Source organism: Schistocerca nitens, chromosome 6, assembly GCF_023898315.1.
Source record: "Schistocerca nitens isolate TAMUIC-IGC-003100 chromosome 6, iqSchNite1.1, whole genome shotgun sequence".
NCBI lineage: Eukaryota > Metazoa > Arthropoda > Insecta > Orthoptera > Acrididae > Schistocerca > Schistocerca nitens.
Window position 1 is genome coordinate 208,495,171 of NC_064619.1, and position 18,808 is coordinate 208,513,978.

The following is an 18,808-nucleotide window of genomic DNA, read 5'->3' on the forward strand; positions in this document are numbered from 1 at the left end:
AGTTCACAGAAAACACCCCTATGATGTCCAAAGTTCATTCACAATAAATTAGCATTCACACAATTCCACGACTGCACTCAAGTTAGCCATCGCTTTTCTGATTCGGTCCCTTCAACACAAAATATTAAAGTTGTCTCATTTCATACAAAACTGACTGAATAAACAGTTATTAATTTTTGTTCCTAGTTTCTATGCTCTGATTTGTGACTGTGTGTGCTTCACTAACCTGCAACTCACTCTGCAGACTCCCTCACATCAACCATCATGGATCAAGTTGACAGGTGCCAAACTGGTTCTACACTCAGATGATGGGGCATCCTCTCTGCTCTGGCAGGAGATGAGTAATGGCAGGATTCAAAATACAGGAACTTTATCAATATTTCTACCCTTACTACAGCAACATACTTCCTCTGCACAGTGTGAGTATTCTTAAGTGTGTGCCTCCAGTGCAGATAACTGTGATGAAAGTGTGTGGAGTTAAGTGTCGTGTTTTTATTGTCATTAATGATGACAGAGAAGGGAGAAAATGAAACCTAAAGCTCAAACATAGCCCACTCCTCTCAAATAGTACTAAAGGGGCTGTCAAGTGTAATGTACTTATCCAACACAAGAATCACCATCAACAGCATCACAAGCCCTCACTTCATCAATCACTGTGGAGAAGTTTGGAATTAACCAGGACATGGGTGCAAAGTCTGTTGATCATGAACAGTACTCCTCTACCTCTCCTCCCCTTATTAGCCAAATACTAATAATGAAAATTTCTTCCTCTGCCAGGAGTCAAGCCTGTTACCTGCATGTCAAGTGCCAAAACACAAGAATGCATTAGGGGCCTCAACTATGTAGGTGACTTTCTGCAGTGCCTAAATATTTTAAAACATATTTTGTCTTGACATTCACTCTGAAGGTGATCAGATGCAGGCCACAAGGCTGCTGGGGTACATACCTGGTTTAGCAGGACAACACTTGGAGTAAGTGCAGGCTATTTGCCTTCTGGTTGGTGCAGATTTTCCCAGGATGAGCTGACATGTAGTTGGCAGATATGGATAGTGCAATGTTACAGAGGAAATTTGTCTTTTAATCCCTGTAAGGTACATTTATGTGTATTATTACTGACATATAAGAAGGATCACAAGCAGGCAGGTGTATTGCAATGTTCCAAATTCATTTAGTTTTATTTCCATTCTCTACCTGTTTTGAGATAGATTATTGCTATGTAGCTACATGCACTAGTATTTTTCCCTTTTTATGACATTTTACTCTTTTAATCATCTAAAATGTTATGTTTGTTTTATGTGTAGTCATATAATTTTCTACTGAACCTAAATGTTTCATGGTGTAATGTGTGTTCCTGGAATAACATTTTTGCAGTATTGGTCTCTTCTCCAGAGTTTTCTCTAGTTTCATCTGTTTATTACAGTAAAGAAGCTAAACATTACACCTTTTATCACATGTTTAGTTCCCAACTATTTGCATTCCTTGTGTGTCTGTTGGGCATTTCACTCTATAAAAAGGATCAGCTTGTTGTGGCCATTGTTACTACATTCGAGTTGGCTTATCGCAGCCCATTTCTAAGACAAATATAAAGAGGAGGGAAGGGCAAAAGTTAATGACAAAATACAGGTATCACAGTTGCTTTATTTGCACATTTGTGACCTTCACTAAGTTGTCTACAATTTCCAAAAACCACAACTCCTAAGCAAAATGATCATTCATCACAATATTTATTTTCCTATTTTTTTATATTGCGATTTAGTTAACTTTAAAACATAATAGCTTCTGTCGTATTTTTATGAAAATACATACACATAGAAAATATTTGATGAAAATTAATACATCTTTACAACATTATCTCCTTCCTCTTTCTCACAACTTTACACACACACACACACACACACACACACACACACACACACACACACACACATAGTGAATGGCATTACTTATGGCAAACCACTGCAGGTTTTATGTCTTTCAAATGTTAACAATACTGTACTGTACTCAGTAATACTTTGCAAACACAATAAACATTTAAAGAAACAGGCAACTTAGATAGCAGCAAGGGCAAAATTTGTCCAACAAAGAGACAGTATGACTAAAGTGGAAACAGAAGCATCTCTCAAATAACCATCTCTGATGTGATGTTAAAAGAATATAAAATACTATGGTATGGAAGTATCTGCATAATTGGACAATACTTGGGGCTCATGCAATGTCAGAGACAATAGAGTTAACATGCTATGAAGAATTCAACATTTGAAACAAAAAATACATTGTTTATCAAACAAGTCGCTGTTAAAATCTCATGTTAATCTAGGACTGTTACACATTACCAGAACAATAAGAAAATAATTCATGAACCTGTTCACTTCTTACAATGGATTGGACTGCTGCAGTTTCTTTCCATATTTTGCAAAAGACGCTTGGGAAATCTTATAATAGTTGCCATATTGTAATTTTCAATTCTCCTTAGTAACTACTTCTAGTATGTATACAAGCAGATTTTATTGGAATTTGTTGCCAAGTAATACTGCTAACTGCTTTTTTTTCATCTTTTCAGTATAAAAAACTGTTTAAATATTCATACAGCATTTTTAATCACATCATTTTTCTTATGAGTGAATAATATCTGCACATAACCAATAAAATATATATTTACATAGACCAATAATATTTTTGTCACTTAAAAATGAGAATATTATTTACAAATATTCCCCAATACAGGATATGAATTACTCCTATCATAAAATGAATCTCATACTTCTATTAAAACAGCATTATCATTTCAATCTATTTCCATTTGTCTTCTGTTCTGTAGAACAGTGAGATTCATTCCTAAAATCCATTTTGTATATAAATATATCCAATGTGAAAATCTGGGAATTATCTCTTGAAGTGTAACACTTTGCTAAGATGATTAATATAGCACATGACAGCAGAAATGTATAACAGTCTTATAGAATCCCAATGGGACTGCATATATATTTTAATAAAAGAAATAAAAACTACTTTTAGATTTTCAAAATTCATTTAAATCCATGTCAAAATAAAACACAACTTGCACTAATGTAAAACATATATTTACTGTATCTCTCAGAAGAACAGATTTATGAAAGAGCCTGCAAGGTTAGATGAGCTTAATATGAAACATCACGTAAAGGATATGAAAACCAATTCTAGGCAGCAGCATGAATTTATTAGGACAGACTCGTCAAACTTTTGGGAGGATGAGTAAAAGTATGTGAAGGAAATACTTGTAAAATTACTGTATGTGAAGGAGATGAATTTTATAAACTAAGTAAATAAATACATTGTGTGGGGCTGAAAAACAATCAGAACATCAGCTTTCAAATTGGAAATGCAAATAATAACTATCAGTGATGTGTTCTTTGCTTTTTTTGTGTATACCTTCCTTAAACTCTCTTTCAGCTAAGAACACTGATGTTAAAATTTATTAATTTTTCTTGTTGTTGTACAGTATGTCAATTACCATGTCTTATATTTTAGAAATCAAAGCAACTTTCTCACTACCCATCCCAGTATCATCTGTTTTCGTACTTAATTACTATATTACATGGTTCTTAATAAATACATATTTTACACATATCTAACACTATGTACAATATCATTTCTATATCATAGTAAACACTACTGTTCATTATCATCTTGCTCTAAAATATTTTTGAATGAAAATGGAGCAAAAAGGTGTCCAGCACCAGAATAAAACTTGCTCATGAATTCCACCCTGCAACAAAAGGAGGAAATTACACTTTCTATTTTACATTTAATAAGATATAATTTCTCAAAATATTGTATAAATAGTAAAATCATTTTGTAATAGATTCTTATTTATTTATCTGATTTATAAAATTTAAGTGCCCTGTTTCCATAAATTTCATTGGTGGTGGTGGTGGTGAGAGGAGGAGGTGGGTGCTGGGAGAGACATCACAAAAACAGCAATAACATAATGATACATGTAACATTTACAGTAAAGAGGCGTATGTGCTACACAAAACTACCACAAGCAAACACGTGCACCATAAGCTTCTAACGTGACCTACACACATGAAACAGCTACATGTTCCAAAAGTAAGTAAGACCAGTTCTGTGGCAAGAATTAACAAATGTTATGGGCTCTGTGCCTTGGTGTAAAAAAATCTATCAAGTTAGATATGAATGGTATTCTACCTACTATTCAATGGAAAGACAACTGAGACAAATCTACAACATTAGCTCGTTTCTAAAAGTGAGTGCTGGCCACGCTATATATTATGTATTGTAAGTTGACAATACTGCAGAACTTACAGAGGAATTCCCTAATGTTGTCCACTCTAGTCATAATAGCCTGATCAATTAAAACAAGGTTCTGTTGATTACCAATAAGAAAGTAATCAATGGAGTCTGTATTTATTTTTGTAAGTCTGCTATTACAGTCATTCATTCCTTCTACAGTCTGTGTACTTTTCTCGCAGTACCTTTGATACAATCTATCTAGAGTGAAGGTTGCTCTCTTATTGGGGGACTATTGTTGTATAACTTTTGTAGTTTTATAGTTTCTATATTTCTTTACTGCTGGTCACTGTGGACATAGAGGATACAGTACTACTATTTAACAACTTTAGAAGATATTAAGATTATTTTATCGAGTGCCTGCAAAATTTGCTGACAGGAAAATGAGAATCACTGAAGAATAAGGTAAGCTTATTTGTTTTGTTTATAGACACTGCCAAGCAAAAACAAAGAAAACAAGTAGGTTCTATGTGCAGTGTCTACAACAATGTAGGCATCAATTATTGGTGTTTGATCTGATGATAAATTGTAATCATTACAACTCATTTACTTCCAAATACAGTAAAGATTTATTTGCCACTGAGACACCAGGGGTGAGACTGACTTTTTGAAATCACCCATACAGTTATGTAGGATTGGGTGGCAAGTTTAACACCATGCAGCCATCCACCTTGGTGGATTCACGTTTGTGAAAATGTCATGAAAATAATTTCTCGTGAGATGCTAAACCATTAAAAATAATAAGAGTTTACCCAGCATTTCCACAGACTAATGCTCTAGACCGGTAACCAAGAATTTGCATGTTCAGTACCTACAAAATTGTAATTTTTTTAAAAATCCTTATCCAAATGATTGTGGTCTTTATTTTACTTATTTAGTTCTTTTAAAAGTAAATACTTGTCTCAAATTTAATTTCTGATCCTTGAATGACTCACTTCAATCACTGCATTAACTTCATTATTTTGCCCAAGTTTAATAAAGTGAATTTGTATTAAAAATGTAATTTTGGTAAGATTGTGTTTACATTTTCTCATGGTGAGGAAAGAATTTACATTTTAAATGTTTGTGTCATAATAACCATCCAATAAAATGTACATATTGTTTTGGGACCAATGAATGACAAATACTGAGTTAGCAAAACATTTAGTGAGCTTAGTTACCCTACTTCTGTTCAGTGGATGTCGGAAGAATTCAAAAGATTTTGTGTCACTTCTCACTGCTGCCAGTCTGATTGAGGGGTAGACATGTTCAATATAATTTCATATTCATTACTACAAGTAAGTACCACATACAAACATGAGCATCTTCATAATGAGCTTTCATGGAGCTCTGTAACTTCTGTGTGACATTTCTACCATAACAAATGACCATCATGAAACATATGTTGTTATCCTTAACACAAATGCAACTGCTTGGCCTAGCCCTCCCCCTTCATAACTTCAAGCACTCTGTTCTCCTGTCGACAGATTTGTTAATATTTGTACCTATTGGTGACTAGGCATATCTTTCTCTGCAAGGACTTTGTTCAATGAATGTAATTTTCAGGTAGTTTCACCACAGTTAATTGCCAATCCGGAATGAATGAGCACAGGTGACTACACATATGTTGCTGCATCCATGTTTGACTGGGTCTGGCCTTTGCACTCTCCTGCTGGTGGTGCATTTGATTTGTTCCATAATGTTACTACACTACTGATAGGGTAAATGGCTGAAATCCATGGAACATGGGACTCTACCTTACAACACTGTTTAAAAAGTCTATTTCATGCCGTTTGTCATCTTCGGAGAGAACCGATTCACTCTCACATCTGATGCAGCCGACTGGCACTGGCTTCAGTACAAAACTGATATAAATTATAATACCGATGTGTGATGCCAACCAATTAAAAAACAGAATTCCATTTTATTTTGTAATTTATTTTCCCATCTATGCAGATCAAGGTAGCCATCATGAACAGCAGGCTTAGAGATATTGGTCAATACTACGCATCTGGAAGTACAAAGTCTAAAGCAAAAGCTGAAAAAAGACCTATTACATCAAGAACACATAAGCTGTGAGCTTTTTAACGTTTGGAATGATGTTACTGAATGTAAGTAAATTCAAGCAGAAAACTTATAGAAGTTGCACCTCATTGTACAGATGATGGCAGTAGGCTCACTACATAATACACTCCTGGAAATTGAAATAAGAACACCGTGAATTCATTGTCCCAGGAAGGGGAAACTTTATTGACACATTCCTGGGGTCAGATACATCACATGATCACACTGACAGAACCACAGGCACATAGACACGGGCAACAGAGCATGCACAATGTCGGCACTAGTACAGTGTATATCCACCTTTCGCAGCAATGCAGGCTGCTATTCTCCCATGGAGACGATCGTAGAGATGCTGGATGTAGTCCTGTGGAACGGCTTGCCATGCGATTTCCACCTGGCACCTCAGTTGGACCAGCGTTCGTGCTGGACGTGCAGACCGCGTGAGACGACGCTTCATCCAGTCCCAAACATGCTCAATGTGGGACAGATCCGGAGATCTTGCTGGCCAGGGTAGTTGACTTACACCTTCTAGAGCACGTTGGGTGGCACGGGATACATGCGGACGTGCATTGTCCTGTTGGAACAGCAAGTTCCCTTGCCGGTCTAGGAATGGTAGAACGATGGGTTCGATGACGGTTTGGATGTACCGTGCACTATTCAGTGTCCCCTCGACAATCACCAGTGGTGTACGGCCAGTGTAGGAGATCGCTCCCCACACCCTGTGTGCCTCGGTCGTATGCAGTCCTGATTGTGGCGCTCACCTGCACGGCGCCAAACACGCATACGACCATCATTGGCACCAAGGCAGAAGCGACTCTCATCGCTGAAGACGACACGTCTCCATTCGTCCCTCCATTCACGCCTGTCGCGACACCACTGGAGGCGGGCTGCACGATGTTGGGGCGTGAGCGGAAGACGGCCTAACGGTGTGCGGGACCGTAGCCCAGCTTCATGGAGACGGTTGCGAATGGTCCTCGCCGATACCCCAGGAGCAACAGTGTCCCTAATTTGCTGGGAAGTGGCGGTGCGGTCCCCTACGGCACTGCGTAGGATCCTACGGTCTTGGCGTGCATCCGTGCGTCGCTGCGGTCCGGTCCCAGGTCGACGGGCACGTGCACCTTCCGCCGACCACTGGCGACAACATCGATGTACTGTGGAGACCTCACACCCCACGTGTTGAGCAATTCGGCGGTACGTCCACCCGGCCTCCCGCATGCCCACTATACGCCCTCGCTCAAAGTCCATCAACTGCACATACGGTTCACGTCCACGCTGTCGCGGCATGCTACCAGTGTTAAAGACTGCGATGGAGCTCCGTATGCCACGGCAAACTGGCTGACACTGACGGCGGCGGTGCATAAATGCTGCGCAGCTAGCGCCATTCGACGGCCAACACCGCGGTTCCTGGTGTGTCCGCTGTGCCGTGCGTGTGATCATTGCTTGTACAGCCCTCTCGCAGTGTCCGGAGCAAGTATGGTGGGTCTGACACACCGGTGTCAATGTGTTCTTTTTTCCATTTCCAGGAGTGTATATGCAACTCTTTCCAATTTAGCTACATTTTCTACAAGTGATACTGTAGTTGAATGGATAGCAAGTCCTCCCACTTCAGGCACATTGTCTTCCATCCAAAGCAAAGTTACAAGCATAGCAAGCCCTCTCTCTCCTGAGATAACTTCATTAATCCAAAGAGAGGTGGAAACTATAGTATGTGCTTCTGATGTTATTACATATTCCACGAGCTAACAACTAAACAAAAGTAATAACAAAGTGTGACAAATGAACAGTAAGTTTTTGTCAAGTATACAACAAAGAAATTAAACCACGATTCTGTAAAAAATAATTTTTCACATACAGTCATAAACTAACAAATAAATCTCACATGAGAGGATGGTTTGGTTGCTCAGCACATAAAGGGAAACTTTTCTATTTTGTTTGTGAAGTTACAGATTCAGATGGTTTGTCATGGTTTACGAAAGACAGATCAGATGACTGGAAGACATGAATATTTTGTTGAAACGGCATGAAGAAAATACTTCACAGAGACAAGAGATAACTTCATCATTAGTTCACAAAAACAAGAATATGCAAGTCAATTCTCAACTTGCGATTCAATCTAAGACTGAGCAAAACTAATGGTGGACACTGTAAGAATGAATTATTGCAGTTTCAACCTTTTTTAGCAGAATGAGGTATTGCATTTTGATGTAGTGATGAAATTGTTGGATCACCTCACAATGGAAACTATTTAGGTTTATTAGAATTAATAGCCAAATTTGACATTCTTCTTGCCCAACACATACATATTCATGCAAATAAGGGAAAGGGATACATGTAACTAGTACTTCACTGCAGTCATCTGATCAAGACCTCAGCACGGGATATGCCTTTTATAAATCATTACATGGATGCACCCAAACAATGCAGTCCAAATTTTCTAATACTGAAGCAAAAGCCAAAGTCCTGACCAGCTGTGAAGAATATAAGCAACAGACTTCAAGACAACGCAAGCAAATTACAAAGAACGATCATTTTGGTGGCTCTACTACATTGAATGAAATTGAAGCAAATCAAACACCTGGACAAAATTTTGAAATTCAGATGTTTAGTGTCATAACTGATATTGTTCTGTCTTTATAAACTACACACATGGATGCATACCATCAAGTGAGTAATGTTTTTGGAATGCTTCAGCAATTTAACTCTAACAACAGAAGAGATCTTGTAAAGAACTCCAATTATCATCAGTGCCTACGCAGATGACATGGAAGAAAGCCTAGGTGATGAACTGGCACAGTTTTTACTCTGCTCAAAACAAATGTGGCTGTTGCTATTGACAGCAAAAAGCATGAGCCCCTGGAACTCCAGCTTTATAAACTTTTAATGAAAAATTCATCAGAATCATGTTTCCCAAATGTAGAAACAGTCTTAAGTATTTACTTGTCTTTGATGATTACCAACTCCAGTGGAGAATGTCCTTTTCCAAGCATATTAAAATTGAGGTAAGGGATGCCATGGGACAAGAATATCTATAAGATCTCAACTTAATGAATAAATAACACTGATGAGACTAGTATTACCTCTAAATTTGCCCAAATTAAATCAAGAAAAGTTATTTTTGTAATGTATTGTTTTATTTTATATCCTAAAACCAAAGGTATCTTCTTAGCATTTTCTACAGACTTCATGCTGGCTTAATCTGGTTACCTGAGTAAGCCAAATGTTATGTTTTACAAAAATCAGCAGTAATTCTTGTTATGTTAAAGCAGGAAATCCTACCAAAGAAAATCTTAGCTGCTGCTTAAACACTTCTCTGAAATTCCTCCATGTGTAATTACTTCTTATGAATGTATTACGCATGTATGTTGAGCAACCATGTATGTATCACCTACCACTCATAACAGGAGGGGTGTTTGCAATGGGGATGCCAACATGTTCACTGAACTGCATAGCAGTGGACAAATTCCTTGTATCAGCACACAAAGTGGCAATAAATATGCTTTCAGTTTTAGAGAAACCAGAAACCATTACTTTGGCTTCCCTCTCCCCGATCTCATTGTTATATAAAAGCTTTTTAACTGTCACATGGTACGTCACCTCCTCTTGTGGCTCCTTCAGCCACCTGCTGCCCTCCAGTTGCAGGCCAGCAGTGTCCTGGGAAGGAAGCACCCTGAGGAACTCTTTCCTCGCAAGGGGTGCCACAGGAGAGCATTGCTTCTCTGTCTGGTCCTCAATGGATAGGGAGCTCATACTCTCAAAGGGGGTGTAGATGAACCAATTGGAGAAGTACAACCAACCAGCAGGGGAGTGGGTGCAGTTGAGTGGCTCTGAGCGCTAAATGTAGAAGACATGGAGGTCGATGGTACAGTCACTGAAAAGGATGATGATGTTATAGCAGTAGCATACAGCATAGTCTCATGTGTAGCATGTAGAAGATTGTATTTCTTCATGGTTTCTTGATATGTGAAGCAGTCATGAGTCTTTTAATCCTGGATTTTCTTTTCACATTTGAAAACGGTGCAGTCTTGTGAATTGGAGGAATGGTGCTCCCGGCAGTTGACACAGATGTGGGGACATGCTCAAAGAATGTTTGTGTGCAAGTGATGGGCACAAGTACTACAGATTGGGCTGGCGTTTCAATGTGAGAACATGTGGCCAAATTACACGCACTGAAACACTGCATAGGAGGAGAAATATATAGTTTGGTGTCACAATGGTACACCTTCTCAGGCAACGAGTCACCTTGAAAGGCCAAGAGGATGGCTCCAGTACCCACTCTGTTGCCTTTTGGTTCCCAATGGACACACCAGACAAAACGCACACCTCGTGGCTCCAAATTGGCATGCAACTTGCCAGTACTCTGTAAAAGGAGATCTCTGTGGAAAATGATAATCTGTACCATATTCAGACTTTTATGGGGAGTGGTTATAGTTACAGGTATGCCACCCAGCTTGTCGCAGGAGAGCAGCACCTGAGACTAAGCACGGAAGACCATTTTAAACAAAATGGAGCCACTTTTCACTTTTGAAATTGCTGCCACATCCCCAAACCTGTCCTTGAGATGTTCTATGAAGAAAAATAATTCTGTAGTCAAAAAAGAATCCCCATCCACCCTAGAACAAACCACACATTGGGGGAAGTATTTGTCACCTTATCTTTGAGCCCAATGTTCTTCCCATGCCATAGTCAGGAAAGGGAACATTTTGGGGTCATTCTTCTAGGAATTGTAATATGACTTAGCTTCTGAAGAGACTGTTGGGGCCTTGTGGCCGCCAGCAGAAGGCAGTTTAATTTGCTTGATGTGCAAGTCTTCTGCCTTGGTACCACCCACTCTGAATGGGAGCTCTCCCCACTGGCACCACCCACCCACAGCAACAGTAACCTGGCCAGTACACATTGCCCTGGAGTCCCCGTGCCCCAGCTATGGTGGCCACATATTCCTTCGCTTGCATGGGGAGTTTCCAGCTCAGGCACCAACAATGTGATCCCTGCACTGTGCAGGTACTTGTCGAAATCCCCACAATGGAATGGTTACTGTGCTGGGTTTTGGTCATAGATGGTACCACTACAAGAAAGAAGGGCACAAAGATAGAAAAGCACAAAAAGTGGAATATACGGCACACTGGGTGACCTTCCTTGCATGAGTTGCATGTCTGTAAAATTTAGAAAAGGAGTACGAAGTCACACCCAACAAGGGGAGCATATAATTAATATTGAAAAGCTGTAGAAGGCCGGAACGTAAGAAAATGAGTGTCCAAAACACAAATCAGAATCAAGCACAATCGGTACCAAGAATATCATCCAGTGGAAAGGTAGAGAGGAAAAAAAGGAAATAGGATACAGGATACAGATAGTCTTGCAGCACAGAAAGGGGAGTAGTGCTGTAAAGGGGGATGGGGCAATGGTGGCCAAGCAAGGACTCAATGCACTTACCCCCCCCCCCCCTTTCTACCCTGGGAGGGTGTTAATAAATGGCTTGGTGCTAGGTACATGTGAAAATGCAGGAAATATAATCATATAATGTCCATTACTGTCATTGTAGTATCTGTGGGGCCTATTAAAACTACAAGGTGGTTATAATTACACTTTCGCTACTTGAGTGACTGTAGATGGAAACTATTTACCATCTGGATGTCAAACTTTATAGGAATGATGTTCAGACGGTGTGCTGCAGGATTTTCATTGTTAGTAGATATTATCGTGATTGCTGTTAGGTGCCAGTACTGGTACAGCTACGTAGGGTTGAAATAAAAGCATTGGTATGCATTACAGTTGCCCATAATCAATAGGATCTGGAAAAGGTGAGCAGAGCTTTACTCATAAAGCTGTTATGGAGAAGTCCATTTTCTGCATCGGGCTGAAGAAAATGATTTTCAAGTTTGAATTAACTAACGGTTTGGGAATTGCTCCAGGAAGAGGATGACAGCCAATTGCACCACAAATTGTTGTTGAAGTTACTGTTGCTATGGCTGAGAATACTAGACACAATATGCAATCTCCAAGCAGTGCAAGAGCTGTATCGTGTCAGCTTAACATTCTGTGATCCACCATTTGAAAAGTGCTGAAAACAATTGAGAAATGGTATTTCTAGCTAGGTTTCAGGCTGTCATGTATCCAGGTGGTCATCACATTGAGAAATGTTTGTAACCTGGAATGTAAACATGGTTTGCAATTATCGAATAACATACACTTCTACGGAAATCGTAAGTGTTTCTTTCAGTGGTTTAGTTCTTATTTCTCTAGTACATGTCCTTTCAAATGTTTCAACATAGTTTCATTGTCCTATGATCACTTGTTTTTTATGGTGGCCCCTCTCAAGTAGCAAAAGTTAAAGTATAACCACCCTCTATCTCACTCCCGATTACAGCCAGTACCTGCAACTTTTCTTGTGTGTTGAAAATCCTCCTGACAGGTGTTCACATTTTGATGTAACTGTTGGTAGATGTATGATTCAAATAACATAAAGTGACAATTTTTATTGATCTAGTTAATGATTAACATCAATTTTGCTCACTCAGCTGGAAATGCCACCATCTTCCCTAGTGTCTCAAAGGGCTAACAAACACCCTTGATTTCATTCATTCACCATGTTCCATGGATTTCATCAAAAAGCAGAACGAACCTTCATTACATACACATGTACACAATACAAATACATTTGTGGTAACGCTATGTTGTAACGTTTATCATACACGGACCTCAGCAGCTGCTATAATAACAGTACATGATGTGCTGGCGCGAACCATCATGATTCAACTCGCCTGAGCTGGCACTCAGAAGTGCAGGTCTGTCCAAAAGGTGGCGACAAGACTGAATGTTGAAGGCACTATTGTATTGGGACTGATGCACACAACCAACCAACAGTGTCACCTCGAGGGACTGAAACAGCATACCCGATATGATCCCCGAGCAAAGTGCACCTGATCTCATTCAGTTATTGTGTTTACTCATATTAACTTGACTTTGCTCTTGAGGCACTCTGCACTGTTTTGGACTTGGCGTGGCATTGTACTCTGACTGTGTACGGAACTGCTACACTATTTTCTCAATAAGTGATTTATGCTCTAGGAGTGCACTTATTTGTGTGTGTAGTTACCACACAAGTGGCGACAAGCACAGTGGAACATTCATGTGTGTTTTTCGTCTATTTGGTGATGTCATCAGGTGCATCCTTAGAGACTGTACTTCAAAAATTTTACTGCAGCAACTGGAAAGTCAGAGGCTTCTCAAGTTGCAACAGCAAGAACAAGCAGTCGTGCCTATTAGAAAGGCCTCAGCAATCTGGCTCACCCGCCTCCTTTCCCCACCCTTGATGAGCTTGCTTAGGGCTGGGAGACATACGAGGAACACTTTCAAGGTAATCGATGCCAATTACTATTACTGGCATACTCATGTTATTTCCATGAGAGTGGAATTTTATCAGTGCAGGAAGCAGCTCCACCATTAGTACCAGGCTTAAGCTACGGAGTTGCAAGGTCTTAATCAAAAACTGGTGTTTTGTTGCTTCTCAATCTAAGCAGTCTTGTGCTGGTAATATGGTTAGGGATGCTATCATTAGATTGACTCATGATAAAGAGGTCCACCAACATTAATAAACGGTCACAACGCCCATATAGTACTAGGAACAGAAAGTTGGCTGAAACCAGACGTAAACAGTAACGAAATCCTAAACTCAGATTGGAATGTATACAGCAGAGACAGGCTGGACAGTGAAGGGGGAGGTGTGTTTCTAGCGATAAGAAGTGCAATAGTATCGAAGGAAATTGACGGAGATCCGAAATGTGAAATAATTTGAGTGAAGGTCACGGTTAAAGCAGGCTCAGACATGGTAATTGGATGTCTCTATAGGCCCCCTGGCTCAGCAGCTGTTGTGGCTGAGCACCTGAAGGATAATTTGGAAAGTATTTCGAGTAGATTTCCCCACCATGTTATAGTTCTGGGTGGAGATTTTAATTTGCCGGATGTAGACTGGGAGACTCAAACGTTCATAACGGGTGGCAGGGACAAAGCATCCAGTGAAATTTTTTAAAGTGCTTTATTTGAAAACTACCTTGAGCAGTTAAACAGAGAACCGACTCGTGGCGATAACATGTTAGACCTTCTGGTGACAAACAGACCCGAACTATTTGAAACAGTTAATGCAGAACAGGGACTCAGCAATCATAAAGTGGTTACTGCATCAATGATTTCAGCCGTAAATAGAAATCATATACCCAATGGGCAATGCCTTTAGTGATTATCAAGAAACCAGCCAGTAAGGTCTGTCTTTGCAGCGATTTCTAGGTAACGATTAATGCATAGTCTATGGTCGACGCCACCCCGCATCCAGAACTGATGACAAAACTGGCAAGAGGACAGTATTTTTCAAAACTGAATCTGTCAGAGGCATATCTACAACTATCATTATGCTAGGAGTCACAGTAAGTACTTGGAGTCAACATGCCCTATGGCAGGGCTGCACAACTCAAAAGTAGTCCACAGCCAAACCAAAACTAGAATCTAAAGCGTGGGTCACAGTAGACTTCTTAGTTAACTGTGTTGAATACAATGTTTAAAAATCAATAAAAATTAGTTGCTATTACAATTATTAATTATTATTTTATTACATACTTCTGCTGATATGTAACAGAGAAATAGCTGTTGTACTGTATAAATAAAGGTAATGCCAAGCAGCAAATAAATAAATAAATAAATAAAAATAAAAAAAATAAAAAATGGCGAAACTACATAAAATTTATGTGACGTAGAAATGGTTGTCATACTGTATAAATAAAGGTAACACAAGCAGCAAAAAGAAGAAAAAAAAAACTTAGTGAAACTACATAAAATTTATTTTAGAACTTCTGAAGAAACGCATTATTTGCAAGATAATTTTATTGAAAGAAACATTTAATGACAGTAAAGAATAACTGTTTTAGTAGCATACTAGTATGCCAAACTATTACTTAGGCAAACAGTATGAAAAAATAATAAATTGAAACAAACCTTTAATGTGAGACATTGCATCTCATGTCAGCTATATGTTTTTCAAAGTCTGGAGTCATATCTGAGGTTGAAGTTTTTAGCATGTGCTCTAGATATTCATCAGTTAAACAAGAGTGAAATTTGCTTTTATTTGAGTTCAAAACAGAAAAAGGTTTGTTTACATATATAAGTGCTGCCAAACGTGCTGAATGTTTTTATTGCTGCATCTCTAAGGTTAGTAAATTTATTTTTGTCCAAGTATTTATAAAAATCAAGAAGACCACATTCCCTGTGCTTGGTTTTATAAATCTGAGAACACTGAATTTATAGTATCTTCAGTTGTAAGCCCACAGGTATCTCTGCTGGGATTACAGAAAAAGTATCGTCAACTACTTTGAACATGATTTCCTCTTCTTTTGACAATGCAGACCTCTTGCCGAATTCTTCAATCAATTCAATCTCAAATGAGAAAATTTCCTTCCTAGCACAGCATGTTTATCTGATGAAATTATTTTGAAAGTATGAAAATGGGTCATGTGTTTTTTCAATGGTTGGTATCTGAAGAGTGCAATTTTCATTGTGAAAGCACATCCTGTTACCAGCAGATTGAAAATAAACAGTAACTTTCCATGTAGTTTTTAAGATCAGCTCACATAAGTGAGCTGTCATATTAGGGAGAACGTAGGTCACTGATCCAGTTTTTATTTTTCAATTCAGGAAAGTTCTTTGGATCATTTCCACTCTTACTCCAAAAAAGTGCTGCAGTACTTTCTCATGACTTAGCCAACAAACGTTCATATGATTCAATACATCCCCAAATTTTTGCCACAGAAATGCATGAAATGTCCAGTGTTTAAGCCCTCTTGATTGGATGTAGCTGATAACAGAAATCACGGCTGATATGGTATGGTCGTATACCAGAACTTTGCTGTGTAACACTTGTTGATGAATAATATAGTGGAATTTGATTATTGTTTTTCTGGCAATTTTTCCAGCAGTGATACTGCACCAATCTTATTTCCACACATAAAGTTGCTTCATTGATGCAAATGGCCACAATATTTTCAAAACTAAAACCCAGTTTCTTCGTGACGAATTCTTTCACTTCATTAAAGATGTCTCCACCGGTTGTTCGCCCTTACACAGAACAGAATCCAGCCTGTTCCTCTGTGATATTGAAATTGTTATCAACACCACAGCTGAAAACTAAAAGCTGTGCAGTATCATTTCTGTCAGTTTTGTCATCCACAGCTAATGAGTAGTACTTGAATTCTTCAGCTTTCTTTCTTAACTGGTCATGAAGGTTAGTAGAAATATCATACACTTTTCTTGAATTGTCATCCTGGCCAAGCTTATGCTCTCAAAAATTTGATTTTTTTCTGGACATAGTTCTGATACAATGATCATCATGCCCCCCCCCCCCCCCCTTTTTTTAAGAAATCACCTTCCATGAAAGGTTTTCCAGTGGCAGCAGTTTCTTTAGAAATTAAGAATTTTACTTTTGCAGCCACTTCACTCTCTGTCTTTCCTTTCTTTAAAAATTGCTGTTGACTAGACAAAGATTTTAGCAAATTCAATGCCTCAATTTTCCTCTCGTTATCATCCGTCTTCACCAAATCAGCATGCTTTGATTCAAAATGACATCAGATATTATATTCTTTTAACAGCTGCAATTGGTTCACAACAAACCAAACAAAGCACTTTACCACTGTATAGTACAAAAAGTATGTATTTGTCCACTCCCTATTAAATACCCTGCATTGAGACACAATTTTTCATTTGCAGTTGTTGTCATCTACTCTTTCTGGCCACCTCGAGTGAACATTAATAATTAAAACTTGTGCTTTACCATGCACACACATGTAAAAGCAGAAGGCTCGTGAGATTGACACAAGCTATAAGTTAAGTGGTATGTTCATCTCAAGACATCAAAATTTGAATGTCAAACAAAGGACAATAATTTTATTCTTTAATCAATGCTATGTCAGCAATATTAATTTGACAAGAGAACAACAAATGGGAGTCATGTGTATGACTAAAGTCTAATGGTAAGGTACAAACATTAGTCATAAATTAAATTCAAATCTTGTGAGAGTACCTTACCACATGACACAGATACTGTAGTGTAGTACCTTGGTAGTTTTTCCTATTTCAGCAGCCTTTGTAATAAGTACTGGAAACACCTCACATGTCGCTTGAAAGTGCAACAGTCACATGCAAGCTTTGCCTGTGTGTGTATGAAATAACTGGCTTATACCTATGACTGTCCACAAGGGATAGCGGATCAAGCAGCTTCCCATTAGACCCAAATTCTCAACTTATCCACACACTATAAATGTGCCCTTGCCCCCATACTGATGACAATTTCGCCAATTCCTGTAAGGGTTCAATCATGGAGTGCATCTGCACTGAAGAGACATTGGCTGTCTCGTCTTAATTGTGTACATATATGTAGTGCTTGTTCTTGGAGACATGGATGTCTGATGGGAGTCATGTTAGGGTGGTCATGCAGTACCAATGACCACTCTGTCCGGATGGTTCAGTGCTCGCCGGCACGGTAGTTCAGCGTGTTCGGTCAGAGGGCTGCGTGCCCTCTGTAATAAAAAAAACTGATTCAAGAAATCATCAATTTAAAAGTATGTCTGGATGTCTTGTGATGTCCGCCACAACGAACTATATTGGGGAGGGAGGGAGTGGTCAGACCATCTGCCTAGTAAGCAGGAGACCTGGGTTCAAATCTTGCTCCATGACAAATTTTCATCTTTTCCCATTTATGTCCATAATGGCTGCTGGAGAAAAAATGGTGTCTGTTCTTTCGGACATGTCTGATAGACATACACATTTAATTGCTGCTAGTCCAAAATTTGCAGGCAACTGGAATGTTACTCACTGTGGCCGGAAACTTCATAGCCAAGGAGAGCATCTAAATGGATTCTGAAGCTCCTTTTGGGTGCAAATTGATCAACTGTTATAGATGCCTACTCCTGATGTCCATACATTCTAAACTTCTGTTCCATGATGGGAAACTGATAGTGCGGCCTTGACCCATATCTTCTCCATAGAAGGCCTCCTCCACACCTTGGCGATGGATAATAGCCAAAATTTTATTTCACTTGCTTTTCAGTTAAAAGGAACCTTGTACGAGGGGGGACCCAAAATAAACCGGATTGTTGTCATAAGAAATTTATTAATGAGCCTTTTTACAAAATTACTTCAGTCACCTTCAAAATACTCTCCATTATATGTGATGCACTTGTCAAGTCTCTTTTCCCACTGATGGAAGCAAGTTTGGAACTCTTCAAGTTTGATATTGTCCAGTGCCCTTTGCGAAGCTGTTTTCATCGCCTCCACATCGTCTTAACGCTCCCCTTTTAGTGTTTTTTCATTCGTGGAAATAGGAAAAAGTCGCACGGGGCTAGGTCCGGCGAATATGGAGCGTGGGGAATGACAGACCACCTCTGAGATGCCAAATAGTGCGTCACTCGTAAGGTCTTGTGTGCTGGAGCGTTGTCGT

The 18,808-nt window shown here is 39.1% G+C and overlaps 1 protein-coding gene across 4 annotated transcripts in view; it reads right to left on the bottom strand.

Moving 5' to 3' along the window:
• Window positions 1–1,641: 1,641 nt before the first annotated feature.
• LOC126262278 (V-type proton ATPase 116 kDa subunit a 1) overlaps window positions 1,642–18,808 on the bottom strand; it is a 670,786-nt gene continuing 653,619 nt past the window's right edge. For all 4 annotated transcript variants that reach the window (XM_049958792.1, XM_049958795.1, XM_049958791.1 and 1 more), the window contains one exon: window positions 1,642–3,745. In XM_049958792.1, the coding sequence (XP_049814749.1) occupies window positions 3,649–3,745 (97 nt within the window). In that variant the 3' untranslated portion in view covers window positions 1,642–3,648. The remainder of the gene's footprint in view (window positions 3,746–18,808) is intronic.